The 22093-nt window shown below is 44.5% G+C and overlaps 1 protein-coding gene across 21 annotated transcripts in view; it reads left to right on the forward strand.

Annotated features, from left to right (window-relative positions):
* The window catches only part of MRPL48 (mitochondrial ribosomal protein L48), an 82618-nt gene that overhangs the window by 37547 nt on the left and 22978 nt on the right, over positions 1 to 22093 (forward strand). For 13 of the 21 annotated variants that reach the window (XR_012423498.1, XR_012423499.1, XM_074014716.1 and 10 more), the window contains one exon: positions 3851 to 3939. The exons of 4 other annotated variants lie outside the window; for them this stretch is intronic. Coding sequence is in view for 1 of the 17 variants with exons in the window: in XM_045371331.2 (XP_045227266.1) it covers positions 3851 to 3939 (89 nt within the window). In the remaining 16 variants the exon portion in view is untranslated. Of the gene's footprint in view, positions 1 to 1446; positions 1512 to 3850; positions 3940 to 22093 lie in introns of all 21 variants that reach the window. 4 more of the 21 variants (XM_074014722.1, XM_074014721.1, XM_074014718.1 and 1 more) reach the window with 1 other exon arrangement.

The following is a 22093-nucleotide window of genomic DNA, read 5'->3' on the forward strand; positions in this document are numbered from 1 at the left end:
ACAATATAGCGAGACGTGATCTGATTTCAGTTTCTTATCTCTACCCATCTTTTCTTTTCCTTTTTTTTTTTTTTTTTTTTTAATTTAGAGACAGGATCTCCTTATGTTGCCTAGGCTGAAGTGCAGCAGCTATTTGCACTACAGCGTCAAACTCCTGATCTCAAGCAATCCTTCTGCCTCAGCCTCCTGAGTAGCTGGTGAAGGGCTGGCCTGCCCCTCCACATCTGTAGGCGTTTCTGAGACCTGAGAAAAGAAAGAGACACAGAGACAAAGTATAGAAAAAGGAAAGTGGGCCCAGGGGAGGCAAGGCACCGGTCTCTGAGTTCCCTCAGTATTTATTGATCATTATCTTTACCATCTTGAAAAAGAGGAAGTGGCGGGACAATAGGGTCATAGTAGGGAGAAGGTCAGCAGAAAGATATATGAATACAGATCTCTGTGACATGAATAAGTTTAAGGAAAAGTGCTGTGCCTTGATGTGCATACGCAAACATCTCCATAAACATTTTCAGTTCATAAAGAGCAGCATTGCCACTAGCATGTCCCACCTCCAGACCTAAGGCGGTTTTCTCCCATCTCAGTAAATAGAACATACAATCGGGTTTCATACCAAGACGTTCCAGTTCCATTGCCCAGGGATGAGCAGGAGACAGATGCCTTTCTCTATGTCAACTGCCAAGAGGCCTTCTTTCCTCTTATACTAATCCTCCTCAGCACAGACCCTTCACCGGTATCTGGCTGGGGGACAATCAGGTCTTTCCCTTCCCACGAGGCCATATTTCAGACTATCACATGGGGAGAAACCTTGGACAATACCTAGCTTTCCTAGGCAGAGGTCCCTGCAACCTTCCCTTCAGCAGTGTATGTGTCCCTGGGTACTTGAGATTAAGAGAATGGTGATGACTTTTCTTTTTTTTTTTTTTTGAGACGGAGTCTTTCTCTGTCCCCCAGGCTGGAGTGCAGTGGCCGGATCTCAGCTCACTGCAAGCTCCGCCTCCTGGGTTTACGCCATTCTCCTGGCTCAGCCTCCCGAGTAGCTGGGACTACAGGCGCCCGCCACCTCGCCCGGCTAGTTTTTTGTGTTTTTAGTAGAGACGGAGTTTCACCGTGTTAGCCAGGATGGTCTCGATCTCCTGACCTTGTGATCCGCCCGCCTCGGCCTCCCAAAGTGCTGGGATTACAGGCTTGAGCCACCGCGCCCGGCCTGGTGATGACTTTTCACAAGCATACTTGCCTTCAGGCACTTGTTTAACAAAGCACGTCCTGCACAGCCCCAAATCCATTAACCCTTGAGTCACCACAGCACATGTCTCTTGCAAGGACAGGGTTGGGGGTAGGGTCACAGATTAATAGCATCTCAAATACAGAACAAAATGGAGTCTCTTATGTCTACTTCTTTCTATATAGACACAGTAACAGTCTGATCTCTCTTTCTTTTCCCCACAGCTGGGACTACGGACACATGCTACCACTCTAGCTAGCTGGGTCTACCTCTCTGGGTCTACCACAATGTATGTGTATGTAAAGACCCCCCCCCTTTTTTTTTTTTTTTTGAGACGAAGCCTCGGTCTGACACCCAGGCTGGAGTGCAGTGGCATGATCTCAGCTCACTGCAACCTCCGCCTCCTGGGTTCAAGCAATTCTCCTGCCTCAGCCTCCTGAGTAGCTGCGTGCCACCATGCCCAACTAATTTTTATATTTTTAGTAGAGATGGGGTTTCACCATGTTGGTCAGGTCGTGAACTCCTGACTTCGTGATCCTCCTGCCTCGGCCTCCCAAAGTGCTGGGATTACAGGCGTGAGCCACCGCACCTGGCCAAGACCCAATTTTTTTAATCCATTAGTAGCATACCTGTATACTGTTCTACACTTTCGGTTTGTTTTTTTGTTGTTCACTTAACAATATTTGTTGGAGGCTGTTTTCAGATCAGCACAAATAAATCAAGTTAGATGTTTTGTAAAACTTTATGGCCGGGCGCGGTGGTTCACGCCTGCAGTGCCAGCACTTTGGGAGGCCGAGGCGGGTGGATCATGAGGTCAGTTCGAGACCAGCATGACCAACATGGTGAAACCCCGACTCTACTGAAAATAGAAAAATTAGCCGGGTGTGGTGGCACGTGCCTGTAATCCCAGCTACTCAGGAGGCTGAGGCAGGAGAATCACTTGAACCTGGGAGGCGGAAGTTGCAGTGAGCTGAGATCGTGCCATTGCACTCCAGCCTGGGTTATGGAACGAGACTCCAGCTCAAAAAAAAAAAAAAGACTTTATGGAGCTCTATGATCTTCCTCTTTGTTGGCTATTTTTGCTGCCTGTCTCTTTCTCTATACAGTCACAGTTAGAAAACTTCAAAAGGGCAGGGGAAAGGATTTTTTTTCGAAAGAAAAAAAGAAAACCTCAAAAGGATTATTGCCTGTTGAGGAACAAGAAGAGATGAGAACCCTCTGAGAATGTATTTTATCTCCTTACTGCCAGTGGCTTTATCAGGAGAGAATTTCTCAAAGAAAGATTAGTGGGGATTGGGCATATTCTAGGAGCCAAAAGGAGTGAATAAGGGGATAAACTGAGAATCAGCCCAGGATCAATAAATATCTATGGCCCTTTAAACCAACAAGAGGTCAGCTACCACCAAATCTTCCCAGTATTGCAGTGGAGAATTTGTCCCCTCAAATCATCTGTGTGTCCCTAGAGGAGCTTAGAAAGAGGTTTTAATATAGTTATTGTATGTTAAGGAAATTAGCATTTCTCTGTTACATGTGCTTTGTACTTTTTCTAGACATCTATTCTTTAACTTTATTTTTTTGTTGTTGTTGAACAGAAGTTTTAACTTTTGTTTTTTTTTTTTTTTTTGAGACAGAGTCTCGCTCTGTCGCCCAGGCTGGAGTGCAGTGGCCGGATCTCAGCTCACTGCAAGCTCCGCCTCCCGGGTTCACGCCATTCTCCTGCCTCAGCCTCCCGAGTAGCTGGGACTACAGGCGCCTGCCACCACGCCCGGCTAGTTTTTTTTTTTTTTTTTTTTTTTTTGAGACGGAGTCTTGCTCTGTCGCCCAGGCTGGAGTGCAGTGGCCAGATCTCAGTTCACTGCAAGCTCCGCCTCCCGGGTTCACGCCATTCTCCTGCCTCAGCCTCCCGAGTAGCTGGGACTACAGGCGCCCGCCACATCGCCCGGCTAGTTTTTTGTTATTTTTTAGTAGAGACGGGGTTTCACCATGTTAGCCAGGATGGTCTCGATCTCCTGACCTCGTGATCCATCCGTCTCGGCCTCCCAAAGTGCTGGGATTACAGGCTTGAGCCACCGCGCCCGGCCAGTTTTAACTTTTTATATAGCTAAGTTTATTAATATTTGATTTCTAGATTTTGTTTCATGCTTAAAAAGATTTCTACTCCGAGATTATTTTTAAAAATCCTTACGGTTACCTTGTTTTATATATATATATATATGTATGTGTGTATATGTGTGTGTGTGTGTGTATATATATATATATATATATTTTTTAATTTGTAGTCCAGGCTAGGCGTGGTAGCTCACACCTGTAATCCTGGCACCCCGGGAGGCTGAGGTGGAAGGAGTTCCAGACCAGCTTGGGCAACATAGCAAGACTCCAGCTCTACAAAAAATAAAAAATACTAACTGGGCATGGTAGCACATGCCTGTAGTCCCAGCTACTTGGGGTCAGGGGGTGGGGGGTGGGCCAAGGCAGGAGACTATCTTGTACTTAGGAGTTTGAGGCTGCAATGAGCTATGAGATGGCATTACACCTCAGCTTGGATGACAGAGCAAGACCCTGTCTCTTAAAAAACAACAGTAATAGCAACAACAAAAAAACAGGTTTGTCTTATTTTCTCTCTTTTAGGTGGAATTCTACTAAGTGCCAGTCGGCCCTACAAGACAAAGCCCACCCATGGCATTGGAAAATACAAGCACTTAATTAAAGCAGAAGAGGTAAGGGGCAGGGGAAGTCTTTTGGAAAAGGGTGACGTGCAACTTTTGCAAAAACCTGAAGATCAGATATGTATAGTTTGGATAATATTGGAGCTAGAAATGATAGAGTTGCCTCCTTAATCCTTGCCAGTTATTAGTTTGGAATTTCCAGACTGGAGATATTTCTACCAACTTCCAGTCTTATCCCTAGGCCAGGTTATCATAGTAAAAAGCAAATGGTTTGAAATTTTTTTTTTGAGGGTCTTGCTTTGTCACCTAGGCTGGAGTGCAGTGGCATGATCACGGCTCACTGCGGTCTTGATCTCCTAGGTGCAAGGAATCCTTCCACCTCAGCCTCCCAAGTAGCTGGTTCTATAGGCTCTTGCCACCATGCCCATCTAATAAATTTTTTTTAATAGAGACAGGGTCTTGCTGTATTGCCCAGGCTGGTCTCAAGCTCCTGGCCTCAAGTGATCCTCCTGCTTCAGTCTCCGGAAGCATTGGGATTATAGGCATGAGCCACTGTGCCTGGCCCGATTTTATTATTTGTAATACTTTAAAAAAATCTTCCTAGTAGTGTACTTAGTTCATTATGGACTTCATAATGGAAATGATAATTCAGTTTAGTTGAGTGAATGAGTTGTGGCAAGTAGAGGTAGATTGATATTTTCAGCCAAATAACTGGTTCTTTTTTGTTTGTTAGGTTTTTTTGAGATGGAGTCTCACTCTGTTGCCCAGGCTGGAGTGCAGTGGCATGATCTCAGCTCACTGCAACCTTTGCCTCCCTGGTTCAAGCTATTCTCGTGCTTCAGCCTCCCAAGTGGCAGGAATTATAGGCGTGTGCCGCCACGCCTGGCTAATTTTTGTATTTTTAGTAGAGGTGGGGTTTTACCATGTTGACCAAGCCAGGTCTTGAACTCCTGACCTCAAGTGATCTCCCTGCCTTGACCTCCCAAAGTGCTGGGATAACTGATTCTTATTGTATTTTCAAATCTAAAATAGGCCGGGTGTGGTGGCTCACACCTGTAATCCCAGGACTTTGGGAAGCTGAGACAGGCAGATCTCTTGAGGTCAAGAGTTGCAAGACCAGCCTGACCAACACGGCAGAAACCCCGTTTCTACTAGAAATACAAAAATTAGCCGAGCGTGGTGGCACGTGCCGGTAATCCTAACTACTCGGAATGCTGAGGCACGAGAATCCCTTGATCCCAGGAGGCGGAGATTGCAGTGAGCCGAGATCACACCACTGTACTTCAGCCTGGGCAACAGAGCGAGGCTCTGTCTCAAAAATAAATAAATAAATAAATTATGTGCTTCTTGAATCCTTTATCACAGATAAGTGGGTATTAGTTCTAAGCATTATGAAATTATTTAGCCCATTTCTTTGGCTCCAATTAGATTTCTATGTGTGTGCAGAGGATTTTCTTATGGGGTGGAAACAGCATGCAAGGTAGAAGATCTGGCTTTCAATCTGCCTGTCACTTCGTGCAAACAGTACAGTGGGGGAGATTTTGGGGAGACTTCAACAGCTCTTGGTTCTTTAGCTGATTTTAATGCTTCCACGCAACCACACATATTTCCTATTTACCTCTCTCTTCTTGGCAAGGTCCAATTCCACTGTATTTGGGCCTTAGAAGCCACTAACCTTGCCATGTTCTTCTGAGCTCGTCCTTAGAGTAAGAAATTTCAGGAGAAGAACACTACTACCTATCAGACCTGTATTAGGCAGGCTCCCCAACAGGAAACAAATGCCCTACTAAAATTGGTCCTTTGTAGTGGGAAGTCTGCTGAATTAGGAACAAGGAAAGTTGTGTTCTAGGCTTTGTTCTGCCACTTTTCTGCCTTGTGACTTTGGGTAAGTCAGCCTTCCCCGTCTAGGCATGGCGGGTCCTGAAATTATATGTAAAATATTTGCTGTAGGTGAATTTTTCTGGGAAGAGAGTCCATAGATTTTATCAGACTTTTCACAAAGGTTGAGAAATCTGGATTAGAATATCTCCAAGACGGCCGGGCGCGGTGGCTCAAGCCTGTAATCCCAGCACTTTGGGAGGCCGAGACGGGCGGATCACGAGGTCAGGAGATCGAGACCATCCTGGCTAACACGGTGAAACCCCGTCTCTACTAAAAAATACAAAAAAGTAGCCGGGTGAGGTGGCGGGCGCCTGTAGTCCCAGCTACTCGGGAGGCTGAGGCAGGAGAACGGCGTAAACCTGGGAGGCGGAGCTTGCAGTGAGCTGTGATCCGGCCACTGCACCCCAGCCTGGGCGGCAGAGCAAGACTCCGTCTCAAAAAAAAAAAAAAAAAAGAATATCTCCAAGACTAGAATTTCAACTTGTATGTCATGTAACTTCATGATGTTGTGCAGTATTTATTGAATATCTATTATGTGCTAGGAACTCTTGATGCCTTGCCTATTCAAGAGTGAGTTGCAAAATAATTCTTTTTTTTTTTTTTTAATTTTTTTTTTTAAATAGAATCTGCTGTACAGGCTGGAGTGCAGTGGTGCCATCTCGGCTCACTACAACCTCTGCCTCCTGCGCTCAAGAGATCCTCCCATCTCAGCCCCCTAAGCAGCTGGGACTACAGGCACGCATCACCACACCCAGCTAAGTTTTGTGTTTTTTTGTAGAGGGAGTATTTTGCCATGTTGCCCAGGCTGGTCTCGAACTCCTGAGCTGAAGCGATACACCTGTCTCAGCCTCCCAAAGTACTAGGATTACAGAGATGAGCCATCATGCCTGGCAAAATAGTTTTACAAAATAGATGAACAAGACGTGGTTCATTCTCAGAGGGAGGTGGTAAACCAACAGAGGTAACACACAGACATTGTACTTCCAGGCAGAAAGTGACAAGTGCTAAAAGAAAGATACAAAGTGCTATAAAAATTCAGAAGGAACGATTTGCACCCTTTTGAAGTTGTGACACCTTAGAGTAAATTACTGAAGTTGTTTTATTTTGAGACATCCCTTCTTTTTTTTTTTAATAATAAGCATCCTTTTATTTGCCGACACCATTACAAAAAGTGATTACATTTGCAACAAAAAAGTGTTTTCTTGAGTTGAAGTCAGAGGCAGTTACTTCCCAAAATGTTAAGTAAAACAGTATACACATCAATGAGCCCACATAACATAGTGGGAAATAAAATTAGTTTTGTTTGAGGGGGGACTTTTTTGGCTGTTTTAAAAAAGTTTCTGGCCGGGCGCGGTGGCTCAAGCCTGTAATCCCAGCACTTTGGGAGGCCGAGACGGGCGGATCACGAGGTCAGGAGATCGAGACCATCCTGGCTAACACAATGAAACCCCGTCTCCACTAAAAATACAAAAAAATTAGCCGGGCGTAGTGGCGGCGCCTGTAGTCCCAGCTACTCGGGAGGCTGAGGCAGGAGAATGGCGGGAACCCGGGAGGCGGAGCTTGCAGTGAGCCGAGATTGCGCCACTGCACTCCAGCCTGGGTGACAGAGCGAGACTCCGCCTCAAAAAAAAAAAAAAAAGTTTCTTAGAACCTTCTCTCTCAAATAATTTTCTGCATATGTCATGCTCTGACCCACTCCATTAACGTGGTATAAAAGGAAGCTTAATGCCATCTGTCCCGCCATTCCTCTCCAGCCTCTTCTCCACTCTCCTGGATACCATGCTTTAATGGTATTGGGCCTCTTGTTTTTCCTCCAAGTCATTATACTTTTTCAAGGCTCACAAGCTGTTCTGTCTACTTGGAAGACCTCCCCTTCTTCACCTGGCTAATTCCTCTTCAACCTTTAAATCTCAGTGAGAAAGCAGGGTGTGGAGGGACACAAACAAATTTCTCCTTCGAAGAAACTTTCCTGGATTCCCTGCACTGAGTTACTTTTCTTTCTTTCTTTCTTTCTTTCTTTTTTTTTTCCTTTTTTAAATTTGAGACATGGTCTCACTCTGCTGCCCAGGCTGGAATGCAGTGGTGTGATCATGGCCCACTGCCCCTTGAACTCTTAGGTTCAAGCGTTCTTTTTGCCTCAGCTTCTCAGTAGCTGGGACTACTTGGTGGCACATGCCACCAAACCTGGCTAATTTTTAGAAATTTTTGTAGAGACGGGGTCTCACTATGGTGCCCATGCTAGTCTTCTAGTCCTGGGCTCAAGTGATCCTCCCACCTTGGCCTCCCAAGTGCTGGAATTACTGGTGGAAACCACCATGCCCAGCCCTGAGTTGCTTTTCTTACCGTGAGCTGCCAGAGTTCCTTGTGCTTCCTCTGTTCTAGGAAAACTGCTCTATGTTTTAATCATCTGGGTGTTTTTGTTGTTTTCGTTTTTTTTTTTTTTTGAGACAGGTTCTTGCTCTGTCACCCAGGCTGGAATGCAGTGGTGCAATGGCTCACTGCAATCTCTGCCTCCCAGGCTCAAATGATTCTCCCTCCTCAGCCTCCTGAGTAGCTTGGACTACAGGAGTATACCACTACACCCGGCTCATTATATTTTTGTAGAGATGGTGGTCTCACCATGTTTCCCAGGCTGGTCTCGAACTCCAGGACTTAAGTGATCCGCCTGCCTCAGCCTGCCAAAGTACTAGGATTATAGGAGTGAGCCACCGCACCTGGCCTTAACCGTCTATTTTGATGACTATGTTCCCTTTTAGATTATGAGGTCCATAAGGGTAGAAGTCTCATTTTTCTTTATATCCTCAGTGTCCAGCACAGGGCCTGGCATCAAGAAGAGGACAGTAAATATTGATTGAGCTAAACTGAAATGTGGTTATTGGAGCTGCCCTGTGGTTTTATAAATCAGATTTCTCAAATACAACCCACTATCTGCAAACACCTGGCTCCAGATGACCCTGGTTGTTTGAATGGATTGGATGCTCCCTTTGTTTAGGACTGTAGGCTTTTCTCTAATGTTATTGCGTGTCCCAGGGTGGCTGGTACAGTAGTGCTGGCTACTGGAGTAAGTTGCTCCAGCCTCTTGGCTTCCTGCACGGGACAGCACTGTGAAAGCTTTCATCTACCACCTTACAGAGGCTCTGTCCTGAGTTCCTCTCTCTTATCCCTCTGGGGAACTGGACTAGTTAAACTAGATGGAATCTTTTGTGACCTCCTTTCTTTCTCTCCCTAAGCCTAGAAAAAAAATAAGTTGGCTAGATTCCCATTTTTTCCTCTCTGGGTCTCAGTCTGGCCCCTCTACTCTCGTGAGCCCAACATCCCTAAGACAAGAGTAAATTCTCATGCTCATGCACAAAGTACCCAACCCATGTCCCATTTCTGCTCCTTCATTCCTCCTTCAAAAGGTCCCACACTCAGTTTTATGACTTCTGCACCTTGGGAAGGAAAGGGGGGTATCTACTTCATCTCAGCTTTCCTTGTTAATACCCTGCCTCCCTCCCTCCCTCCCTCTCTTCCTTCCTTCCTTCCTTCCATTTTTTTTTTTTTTTTTTTTTGAGACGAAGTCTCCCTCTGTCGTCCAGGCTGGAGTTCAGTGGTGCCGTCTTGGCTTACTGCAACGTCCACCTTCTGGGTTCACGCAATTGTCCTGTCTCAGCCTCCTGAGTAGCTGGGATTACAGGCATGCGCTACAATGCCCAGGTAATTTTTGTATTTTTAGTAGAGATGAGGTTTCATCATGTTGGCCAGGCTGGTCTCAAACTCCTGACCTCAGGTGATCCGCCTTGGCCTCCCTAAGAGCTGGGATTATAGGCATGAGACACCGCGCCCAGCCTGTTTTTATCTCTTTCTTAACATGGCCCGGTTTATAACACTGAGTAGCTTCCCATCCTTCCATCCCACGTCCTTGTCCTTGATGCTTTTTTGAGGGAGTAGATGAGAGATAAAAATGAGGCTTTTTCTTGGGTGGCAGCATGGGGGATCACAATAAATGTGGTATTTCAGCTCACTTACAGTATGGACCTGACCTCCTTCTCAGTGATCTCCCTTTTTGCACCTTGTATTTCAAGCATGTTTTCTCATACACCCATGCTCTTTCCTGCCTTTCTGCCTTTGCACATGCTCTTTCCTTTGTGTGGGATGATACCCTCCCTTTTTTCTCTATGGTGCTCATCCTGTAAGACCCATCTGGACCTGTGGCAGTGAATGATCACATATTAGAGCGTATCTCCACACCTAGCATCCAGTCTCAATGTGTAGATCTCATTATTCCTTAAAGGCCCTGCATCATTCAGTTGAATTTAAAAGGCTTCAGATATTTGGAGTGACTTATATTTGATAGAAGTAAAAATAAGGCCAGGTGTGGTGGCTCATGCCTATAATCCCAGCACTTTGGGAGGCCAAGGCGTGCGGATCACCTGAGGTCAGGAGTTTGAGACCAGCCTGACCAACATGGTGAAACTCCGTCTCTACTAAAAATGCAAAATTAGCCAGGCATGGTGGTGCATGCCTGTAATCTCAGCTACTTGGGAGGCTGAGGCAGGAGAATCACTTGAGCCAGGGAGGTGGAGGTTGCAGTGAGCCGAGATCATTCCATTGCACTCCAGCCTGGGCAACAAGAGCAAAACTCTGTCTCAAAAACAAAAAAAAGTAAAAACAATAATAGTCATTCATATTTGTATAGCACCGGGTCATTTTTCCCAAGACCATTTACATACTTGCCCTCAGCTGTTATCCAGCTTCCAGTCTTGGGGTAATGGCAGCTTAATCTGAAATTTGCCAAGAGAAAGATATGGGAGGATGAAATGGAGGCAACATGAATTTCTGTCACTTTGTTATATGTTCTCATTTCCAGGCCTTGGAGCAAGAGAGTTAGGTATGTCTTCTGCTAACTCAGACAATTTTCTTCCTCTTTGCAGAACGGCCCCTAGGAATCAAGATAGCTTTTCTTTTGGAAACTTCATGCTGTTTTTAGTGTTGACAGAGAAGAGGTGTCTGCCATTTCTGTCACCTATTTATTTTGTTGTGGCACCCATAATAGATCAGCTCTTACAGCCACAAATCTGTGAGGAGACTGGAATCATTCCCAGATAAATCAGCAGGTCAGAATCACTTTATGGTTATAGTCTTAGCTTCTTGAGAGCTGTTTGGAGGTTGTAGCAGGGGAGTGCAGCTAGTTATATACCCTTGACTAAGGACCAGTCCTCCTCTATTGGGGATGGTTGTTCTCTTCAACCGAACTTGCAGCTTCAGGAGGGATGCACATGGAGTGGTAAGGGAGGAAGGTGACACCAGCCTAGCCAGCCAGATCAGCCGAATCAACCCTGGCAATCAGTGGGGTGACAGATGTCGCAGCCAGATCGCCCTCACATCTAGTCCTACCTTCTTGATAACAAAACAATTGGTTTTGCTGGTCTAGAAACTGTAGGGCTAGACATGTATTATAGGACTGGCTTAGGGAGAGTTACTTTATATTAGCACCCATGTTTTCACTCGTTTATTTCTTGTAACTCATTAAAAGAAAAACCATAATTGAGAATCTACTATATGCCACGCATTGTGCTGAGTATCCATAATGCTCAGGTAAATGGGACATGGTCCTACAAAAATTGTAAAGTCTGCTGGGAAAGTTAGTGCTCAAAAGTGTAACTAAATACTTGTGGCAAGTGCTTTACTAGGGGAATAAACTAAATATCAAGAGAGCAAAGATAAGCAATCGCTTCACGATGTTTTACATGGTAAATACATACAATTTTAAAAACAAAAAAGAAACAATTCTCCCCAAAAGGGTCAGTGAAGGTGTTACAGAGTTCAGCTCAACAAACATTTATTAAATGCCACCTGTATTCTTGGCACTGGGTAGGTAAAGCTGAACTGGACACTCCTCTGGCAGTATCTAGTTGCTTGGGGTAGCTGTTGACACAAGGCTGTAAAGAACATTAAAAAGCTCCCCAGGGCTTTTCTAAGTACAGGGAGTGACTCCTGTGAAGACCTGACTCTGCCTGTGCCATTAGAGCTCCTGATCTGCAGCCTGCTTGGAGTCTTGCCCTGTGTTACCAAATTACAATGGTGTCTGATTTTTAGAGGGATTCATGTTTGCTATGAGTAGTAGTAATGATCCTTTTCCATTCTGAAAGTACTTTGGCATCCATTATCTCAGACCCTTGCAAGCCATATTCCCTTGGAACATTGGTAGTACTAGAGCCAAACCCTTCTTCAAGATGAATAATAATAGTCCTTCCCATTTTAGAAACATATTAAATGAATTGATAGAATTTTCTAAATTTCATACATTCCTCCTATCAGTTTTACTTGGTGAAAATAAATATTAACAGAGAAACTCAGTTATGTTTTTATTTTTTTAAATTATTATTTTTTTCAGAGACAGGGTCTTGCTCTGTTGCCCAGGTTGGAGTGCAGTGGTGCAGTCATAGCACACTGTACCCTCAACCTCTCAGGCTCAAGTGATCTCACCCCAGCCTCCAGAGTAGCTGGGACTACAGGTGTGTACCACTACGTCTTGCTAATATTTTTATTTTTTAAATTGATTAATTAATTTTTTGAGATGGGCTCACTCTGTCATCTAGGCTGGAGTGCTGTGGCATGATTATGACTCACTGCAGCCTTGACCTCTCTGGCTCAGGTAATCCTCCCACCTCAGCCTCCTAATTAACTGGGATTATAGGTGCTCCCCACCACACTCTGTAAAGATGGGGTTTTACTATGTTGTCCAGGCTGGTGTCGAACTCCTGGACTTGCGTGATATGCCTGCCTTGGGCTCCTAAAGTGTTGGGATTACAAGTGTGAGTCACCACAGCTGGCCTAGAATTCATTTCAGTTCAACTCAACATTTAATATTTTGGGGCTCTAGGAATAGAAAGATTAATGAGACATAGTACCTTCCTACATGAATTGTGGTAATAGTTTAGTTACCATAATAGAGAGACCTACAACACCAGGGGCTTAAGAAAGAGAGAAATTTCTTTTTTTCTCACATAAAGGTATAAGCAGATACTCCAGCTTTTTGTTTTGCCATACTTATCATATTGCTTCTATCTCATGGTGTGAGATGGCTGCTCCCTCTTTAGCCACTATGTTCACATTTCAGGCAGCAGGAAGGGGAAAAGGGAAACAGTGGTCATCATGTCTCTTTTCTTTCTTTGTTTTTTGTTTTTGTTGTTCTTGTTTTATTTTGTTTGTTTTTGCTGTTTTTTTCTTTTTTGTTTTGTTTTTTTGAGACAGAGTCTTGCTCTGTCACCCAGGCTGGAGTGCAGTGGCGTGATCTCAGCTCACTGCAACCTCCGCCTCCCGGGTTCAAGTGATTCTCCTGCCTCAGCCTCCTGAGTAGCTGGGACTACAGGTGCCCGCCACCACGCCCAGCTAATTTTTTGTATTTTTGGTAGAGACAGGGTTTCACCGTGTTGACCAGGTTGCTCTCGATCTCCTGACCTCAGGTCATCTGCCCGCCTCGGCCTCCCAAAGTGCTGGGATTACAGGCGTGAGCCATCGTGCCTGGCCTGTTTTGGTTTTTTTCTGAGACAGGATCTCATTCTGTCATCCAGCTTGGAGTGTATTTGTGTGATTATGGTTCACTGCAACCTCAAACTCTTGAGTTTAAGCGATCCTGCAGCCTCAGCCTCCTGAGTAGCGGACCACAGGTACGTGCCATCACACAGAGCTAATTTTTAAATTTTTTTGTGGAGATAGGGTCTTGCCATATTGCCCAGGCTTGTCTCAAACTTCTGGGCTGAAGCAATCTACTGACCTTGGCCTCCCAAAGTGCTGGGATTACAGGTGTGAGCCACTGTGCCCAGCCATGTTGTCTCTTTTTTTTTGAGACGAAGTCTCACTCTGTCACCAGACTGGAGTGCTGTGGTGTGATCTCGGCTCACTGCAACCTCCGACTCCCTGGTTCAAGCAATTCTCCTGCCTCAGCCTCCTGAGTAGCTGGGATTACAGGCACGCGCTACCATACCGGGCAGATTTTTGTATTTTTAGTAGAGGCAGAGTGTCACCATGTTGGCTAGAACGGTCTCAATCTCTTGACCTCGTGATCTGCCTGCCTCGGCCTCCCAAAGTGCTGGGATTACAGGCATGAGCCACCGCACCCAGCCTTTCTTTTTTTTTTTTTTTTTTTTTTTTGAGACGGAGTCTTGCTGTGTTGCCCAGGCTGGAGTGCAGTGGCCGGATCTCAGCTCACTGCAAGCTCCGCCTCCCGGGTTCACGCCATTCTCCTGCCTCAGCCTCCCGAGTAGCTGGGACTACAGGCGCCCGCCACCTTGCCCGGCTAGATTTTTGTAGTTTTTAGTAGAGACGGGGTTTCACCGTGTTAGCCAGGATGGTCTTGATCTCCTGACCTCGTGATCCGCCCGTCTCGGCCTCCCAAAGTGCTGGGATTACAGGCTTGAGCCACCGCGCCCGGCCAGCCTGTCTTTCTTTAGAGTAATTGAACTAGCACTTCGTAAACTGCAGGTGCTTAATAAATTCTTCATTTTGTAAAATTTACCAGTTGGAAATTGGGACCATGCTTACCTCCAATATGTAGTAGTAACAGTAATGTCCTATCTATGTACGCTATACAACCTGTTTTAAAAATGTCATTTATGGCAGGACTCAGTGACTCACACCTGTAATCCTAGCACTTTGGGAGGTGGAGGCTGGTGGATCACCAGAGTTCAGGAGTTTGAGACCAGCCTGGCCAACAAGGTGAAACCCCGTTTCTACTAAAAATACAAAATTGCCCATACATGGTGGCAAATGCCTGTAATCACAGCTACTCGGGAGGCTGAGGCACGAGAATTGCTTCAACTCTGGAAGTGAAGGTTGCAGTGAGTCGAGATCACGCCACTACACCCTAGCCTGAGAGACAGAGTGAGACTGTCTCAAAATAATAATAATTTTAAAATGCCATTTATTTATTTTTAATTTATTTTTTTGAGACAGGCCCTCGCTGTCACCCAGTTTGGAGTAAGGTGGCATGATCTTGGCTCACTGCAACCTTCTCCCAGGTTCAAGCAATTCTTGTGCCTCAGTTTCCCAAGTAGCCAGGATTATACATGTGCACCACCATGCCCGGCTAATTTTTGTAATTTTATTTTTATTTATTTACTTTTTTTGAGACAGGGTCTCACTCTGTTGCCCAGGGTGGAGCGCAGTGGCACCATCTTGGCTCACTGCAACCTCTAGCTCCCGGGTTCAAGCAATTCTGGTGCCTCAGCCTCCCGAGTAGCTGGGACTACAGGCGCCCACCTGGCTGCAATCTCCACCTCCCAGGTTCAAGCGATTCTCCCTGCCTTAACCTCCCAAGTAGATGGGATTACAGGCACTCACCACCACACACCCAGCTAATTTTTTGTATTTTTAGTAGAGACGGGTTGTCACCATGTTGGCCAGTCTGGTCTCAAACTTCTGACCTCAGGTTTTCCCCTCACCTCGCCCTTCTAAAATGCCAGGATTATAGGCATAAGCTACCATGCCCTGCCAAAAATGCCACTTATTATTATATACCAGGTGCTATAAGTACTATGTGCCAGGCTTTAAAGACATTATTGCATTTTATAGCCTTTTAAACCTATTTATTATTTAAGCCTTAGCATATCATATGGTTATTCGAGACCCCGTTTGAGGAATCCAAGACTCAGAGAAAGATTAAATGATGTGCCCATGTGGCTAGAAGTTTTCAGAGCCGATATATGGAATGAGGATGGCCAGAATTCACCTAACATATCTAGTATTTCCATTTCATATAAATTCACTCTATTAAGCTCACAATAACTTTAGCTGTTACAGATGAGGAAACTGAGGCCTAGAAAGGTCACACAATGTCATGTAGTGACTAAGCAGATAGTTAGGATTTGAGGTCAGATTTTCTGTGGCTTCCATCTAAGTCTAGCGCACTTTATATAGCATCAGGCCATGCCTCCTTGCTACCCCAGTCAGAGCCAGGCCTTTTGTCCACGTGTCTCTCAAGTGTATAACACCAGGTTATAAAATACTTGATTGCTGCGTACCTCACAGCTCATTATGGACTGTTCATGGTACTAACCCCAAATCATTCAAATCCTTGGGTGTAAATTTTGTTATTTTTATCACCATAATTTCTGGAAGCTGAGTATGCTGCTGGCATATCAGCCTTTTTGTTTGAGGATTCAGATAATGGATAATTCTTACCGAACTTTCTCACCCTGGAGAGTGTCACTTATAGCGATAGGTAGATACTATCACTTGAGAGGAGAGAGCCTGGGCTTGGGGCTGCAGACTCGGCTTCCAGTTCTGGATAGACATAAAGTGGTTACCTTTGTCCTTTTCTTGCTGTTATAACCTTACACAAACCATTTTCCTTTTCTGGGTCTCAACTTCCTCCTTGTGTAGAATTAGGGGGAAGGAGAGACTCAGTTATCTCTAAGATGCTTTCCAGCTATAACAGGCTATGATTCTAATTTGATTCCTTTCTTTATCTGCTCTTTCCAGCAAAATTTCTCAGTAACCTTGGGCAAGTAACTTACCTTCAGAGGACCTCAGTTTTCTATCTGTGAAATAGGGGTAATAATGTGAACATTTCTGTACAAAACTTGTTTCATAATTTACCCTATAGTCTATTTGGGGGACCACAGTGCAGTCCTGCAGGGATCTAAGAATGACAATCCTGGGCTGTCCCTTAGTGAATCCAGGCCATAGGAGTGCCAACGTTTGATGATGGATAGTAGGCCATCCTCCCTCCTACATTTCTCCTAGCTTCCTTTCCTTTCCTGCCTGGCTGGCCTTCATGTGCAGTCAGGTTGGGCTTCCCAAAACACAGCTTTATTCATGTATATCCTTTGCACAGATTTATTTATTTATTTATTTAGAGACAGAGTCTCGCACTGTTGCCCGGGCTGGAGGGCAGTGGCACGATCTTGGGTCACTGCAGCCTCCGCCTCCCGGGTTCAAGCGATTCTCCTGCCTCAGCCTCCTGAATAGCTGGAACTACAGGCGCCTGCCAGCACTCCCGGCTAATTTTTTGTATTTTTAGTAGAGATGGGGTTTCACCATGTTGGCCAGGCTGGTCTTGAATTCCTGACCTCGTGATCTGCCTGCCTTATCCTCCCAAAGTGCTGGGATTACAGGCGTGAGCCACCGCTCCTGGCCCACAGAGATATCTTTAGTAGCTCCTCATGGCATTCATGAAGGCCTGAACTCAATCAGTAGGAGTAGAGAGAATGGGATGGATGTGAGAAAAATTGTGTAGATAAAATGACAGAAACTGGCATCTGGTATTATATGCAGTTAAGCTCTTGCTGGCTATGCTGTGCCCTGGCTCAGAACTGAAATATGTACTGTAATATCACAATGGGATCCTGGTAATGTGAATTGGTTCAGGTAGATCTAGGCCAACATGGAAAAGCAAGTGAGATGCCAAGAGGGACACTGGGATCAGCTTTCTTTTCTTTGTTCCCCTAAAGCAATACCTTTGGAGAGTCCTGGCATTTTCTGTTGTTAAGAAAAGCCTCCTACAGGCTTCAGAGAAGCTCCTCCCCTCTCTGCTGGAAAATTTCAGCCACTCTCCATTGCATTCTGACTTTAGCATTCTACACAGCTCTTACTGCAGTGCTGCCTGTCACAATGAGAAGTCCTGATTGCTGCATTTGGCCATGAGTGTGTTGGTCTCTGAAGAAGAGAGAGCCGAATGCCTGCATGTTGGTGGTTGGTTTCTAGAGGTTGGCTTCCCACTCACAGCAAGGTCTAGCACCCTGGGGTGGCCACCACTGTTAAGAACTTTAGTAATGCAGAGGAAAAATTCCTGCACTGGGAATCAGGAGGTCTGGATTTTAGTTACTGGCGTCTGTCTTGTCTGGCTCCGTGATTCTGGGAAACACATTTATCTGTTTGGGTTTCATATTCTTCCCTTGCAAAGATGAAGAACCAGGACAAAATCATCTCTAAATTCCTTCCCATTCTAAAATTTTAAAATAATGACTCATTGTATGTTTTCTCTTTACTGGGCCCTGTGCTAGATATGAGGAATATAAAGTGAAAATAATAATAAAAGTTAATGTTTAGTGTTTAAATATGTGCCACAGATTGTATTAACCATTTTACATATGGTATTTTGTTCAATTCTCAAAACATTCCTGTGAGATCAGGTCTATCATCAGTATTACTGGCCTTGTAAAAGGACCATTTCTTCCTCTTCTGTATGCTTCTCCAGACTGGGTTCCTGCTCTCTATAGGTTGACCTCCAGAACAGCAGTGTAAGGGAACCATTCCTACAGGTTGACCTCCAGAGCAGCAGTGTAAGAGAACCATTCCAGGTGCTCTGTTAGGAACAATGCTGCTGTGGAAGCCACTAGACTGTTGGCTATTAGATGGGGTGACTTAAGACTTATCAGTAGAGATAGTTTTTTTTTTTTCTTAAAAAAATAATTCTGCCCCATAGCAAGACTTACTACAAATCTCCAATTATTAGGACATGGTGGGTATCATCTCACGGATAGACAAATAGCCCAATGGAACAGAAGAGTAGAGAAACAAATGCATATATCTCTGGGTGCTTGTTATATGACATCGGTGGCACTGTAAAGCAGTGTGGCTGGGTCATTTCGGCTGGATGATCATGTGAAAACAAAAAATAACTCTTGACCCTATTTCGCATCACACACAGAAATGACTTAAAGATGGATTATGGATCTAAATGTAAATATTAAAATGATAAAACTGCTAGAACGTAAAATACAAGGGAATCTCCAATTATCTTAAGGTAGGCAAAGATTTCTTTCTTTGACACAAAAATCCCTATAACCATAACAGATGAATACAGTGGACTACATTAAAAATAAGAACTTAAGTTCAACTTCAGGCCTGGTGTGGTAACTCACTTCTATAATCCCAGCACTTTGGGAGGCTGAGGTGGAAGGATCACTTGAGGTCAGGAGTTTGAGACCTGCCTGGGCAACAGAGTGAAACCCCATCTCTACAAAAAATTTTAAGAATTAGTCAGGCATGATAATGTGCACTGTAGTCCCAGCTACTTGGGAGGCTGAGGCGGGAGGATCACTTGAGACCAGGAGTTCCAGGCTGCAGTGAGCTACCATTGTGTCACTGCACTCCAACCTGGGCAATATAGTGAGACCCTGTCCTTAAAAAAAAAAAATCTGAGCTTCGTCAGTAACAAGTTAAACCAAAAAGAGAAAATAAATAATAAATAAAAATAAAAAAAGAACTTCTCATCAAAATATACCATTATAAAGTTAAAAGGGGGCTGGAAGCTGTGGCTTATGCCTATAATCCTAATACTTTGGGAGGCCGAGGCTGGCGGATCACTTGAACCCAGGAATTTAAGACCAGTCTGGGCAATGTGGAAAAACCTTGTTTCTATAAAAAAAAAAAAATGCAAAAATTAGCTGGGCATAATGGCACATTCCTGTAATCCTAGCTACTCGGGAGGTTGAGGTGTGAGGATCACTTGAGCGTAGGAGGTCGAGGCTGCAGTAAGCTGTGATTGTGCCACTGAACTCCAGCCTGAACAGAGTAAGACCCTATTTTTTTTTTTTTAAGATGGAGTCTCGCTCTGTCACCCAGGCTGGAGTGCAGGGGCGCGATCTCGGCTCACTGCAACCTCTGCCTCCTGGGTTGAAGCGATTCTCCTGCTTCAGCCTCTGGAGTAGCTGGGACTACAGGCAACCACTACCACGCCTGGCCAATTGTTGTATTTTTAGTAAAGATGGGATTTCACCATGTTGGCCAGGCTGGTCTTGAACTCCTGACCTCAGGTGATCTGCCCACTTCTGCCTCCCAAAGTGTTGGGATTGCAGGCATGAGCCACTGCACCCGGCCAACCCTGTCTTACAAAAAGTAAAATAAAATAAAATAAAATAAAATAAAATAAAATAAAATAAAAATAAAGTAAAAAGGGAAGGTACGGCCGGGCGCGGTGGCTCAAGCCTGTAATCCCAGCACTTTGGGAGGCCGAGGCGGGTGGATCACGAGGTCAGGAGATCGAGACCATCCTGGCTAACACGGTGAAACCCCGTCTCTACTAAAAATACAAAAAAGTAGCCGGGCGTGGTGGCGGGCGCCTGTAGTCCCAGCTACTCGGAGGCTGAGGCAGGAGAATGGCGTGAACCTGGGAGGCGGAGCTTGCAGTGAGTCGAGATCGCACCACTGCACTCCAGCCTGGGTGACACAGCGAGACTCCGTCTCAAAAAAAAAAAAAAAAAAAAAAAAGAAAAGGTAAGGTACAGAGAGGGAGAAGATATTTGCAGCACGTACAAAGGATCATGTTTAGAATATGTAAAGAACCTCTACAAATCAATAAGAGAAAGGCAGACAACCCAATTTTTAAAATGAGCAAAATACTTGAATAGGCAGATTACAAAAGACAATATCCAAATAGCCAGTAATCATATGGGAAGGTGCTCAGGCTCAACAGATACAAAGAAAATGTTAGTTAAAACCTCACTGCATTACCACTACATATCCACCAAAATGGCTAAAACAAACCCACAAGAAAACCTGACTATACTGTTTTCTAAGTGTTAGGAAGAATGTAGAGCCATTAGAACTCTCATATACTGCTGGTGGAAGTCTAAATTGGAAACTACTCTACAAAACTCTTTGAGAATATCTATTAAAGTTGAACCTATACAAACTGTGTAACTCAGTAGTTCAGCTCCCAGGTATACCCCCAACAGAAATGCGTACATATGTTTACTAAAAGATACACACTAGAACATTGGTTGCACTACTATTCATAATGGCCCCATACTGGAAATAACCCAAATTTCCACCAACAGTAGAAAGGATAATTAAATTGTGGCGTATTCATACAGTGGATTAGTAGCACATGAGAAGGAAAGAATTGCCATTCCACCTAATGCCTGGTGAATCTTATGAACCTAATGAATGAAAGAAGACAGACACAAAAGAGAATGTATCTATCATTCCATTTTTGTGAATTTCAAAAACATGCAAAATAACTCTATGGTTTCATAAGTCAGGATAGTGGTTACTAATTTGGGGGAAAGGAGACATTTTAGGGTACTGGTAATGATCTGTTTCTTGTCTAGGGTACTGATTACAGAGGTACTTTCACTTTGTAAACATTCATTGAGCTATGTAACTTATATATTTTTGCATATTAATATATTGCAATAAAAATTTACTAAAATTCAAGAATAATAGATTTTAAGATTCTAATTTTAGATTGGTAAAACATTTACACTATTAAAAAATTTTGAAAACAGAAGAAATAGTTTAAAATTCTCATTCCTACCCCCAGGCCCCAGCCACCTAGTTTCTTCACAAGCAGCCAATGATACTAGTTTTTGGGGGGTTTTGTATTTATTTTTGTTTTTGAGACATGGTCTCGCTCTATCGCCCAGGCTGGAGTGCAGTGGCTTAATCACCATTTACTGCAACCTCTGCCTCCCAGCCTCAAGCGGTCTTCCTGTCTCAGCCTCCCAAGGTGCTGGGACTACAGGTGAACACCACCACGCCTGGCTAATTTTTGTGTTTTTTGCAGTGCTGGGGTTTTGCCATGTTGCCCAGACTGGTTCTGAACTCCTAGGCTCAAGCAATCTGCCTGCCTCGGCCTCCCAAAGTGCAGGAATTACAGGCATGAGCCACTGTGCCTAGCCAATACTATTTTTGTACATGCTTCCAGAGGTTTTTTTAAAAATATGCAAGCAAATAGGTATGTATGTAATTACACACATGCACACACACATATCTATTCTCTTCCAGCTCCCCCATTTTATATGTGTGGCAACATTTTGAACACATTATTCTACAGTTTACTTTTATCATTTATTTATCTTAAAGACCTTTCCAGTATCTGTACATAAAGGAGTGGTTATTTATTTATTTATATATTTATTTAGAGATGGAGTCTCGTTTAGTTGCCCAGGTTCGAGTGCAGTGGTGGGATCTCAGCTCATTGCAACCTCTGCCTCCCAGGTTTGAGCGATTCTCCTGCCTCAGCCTCCCGAGCAGTTGGGACTACAGGCGCACACCACCACACCCAGCTAATTTTTGTATTTTTAGTAGAGATGGGCTTTCACCATATTGGCTAGGCTGGTCTCGAACTCCTGACCTCATGATCCACCTGTCTCTGCCTCCCAAAGTGCTGGGATTACAGGCGTGTGCCACCGTGCCCGGCCCCTTATTTCTTTTTACAGCTGCATAATTTACTTAATAAGTCTCCCTTCTTTTCTTTTTTGAAACAGGATCTCACTCTGTTGCCCAGGCTAGGGTGCAGTTGCGTGACCACAGCTCACTACAGCCTCAACCCCTCAGACTTAAGCCATCATCTCACCTCAGCCTCCTGAGTAGCTGGGATTACAGGCACTTGCCA

The sequence above is a fragment of the Macaca fascicularis genome, chromosome 14 (assembly GCF_037993035.2).
Source record: "Macaca fascicularis isolate 582-1 chromosome 14, T2T-MFA8v1.1".
Taxonomy (NCBI): Eukaryota; Metazoa; Chordata; class Mammalia; order Primates; family Cercopithecidae; genus Macaca; species Macaca fascicularis.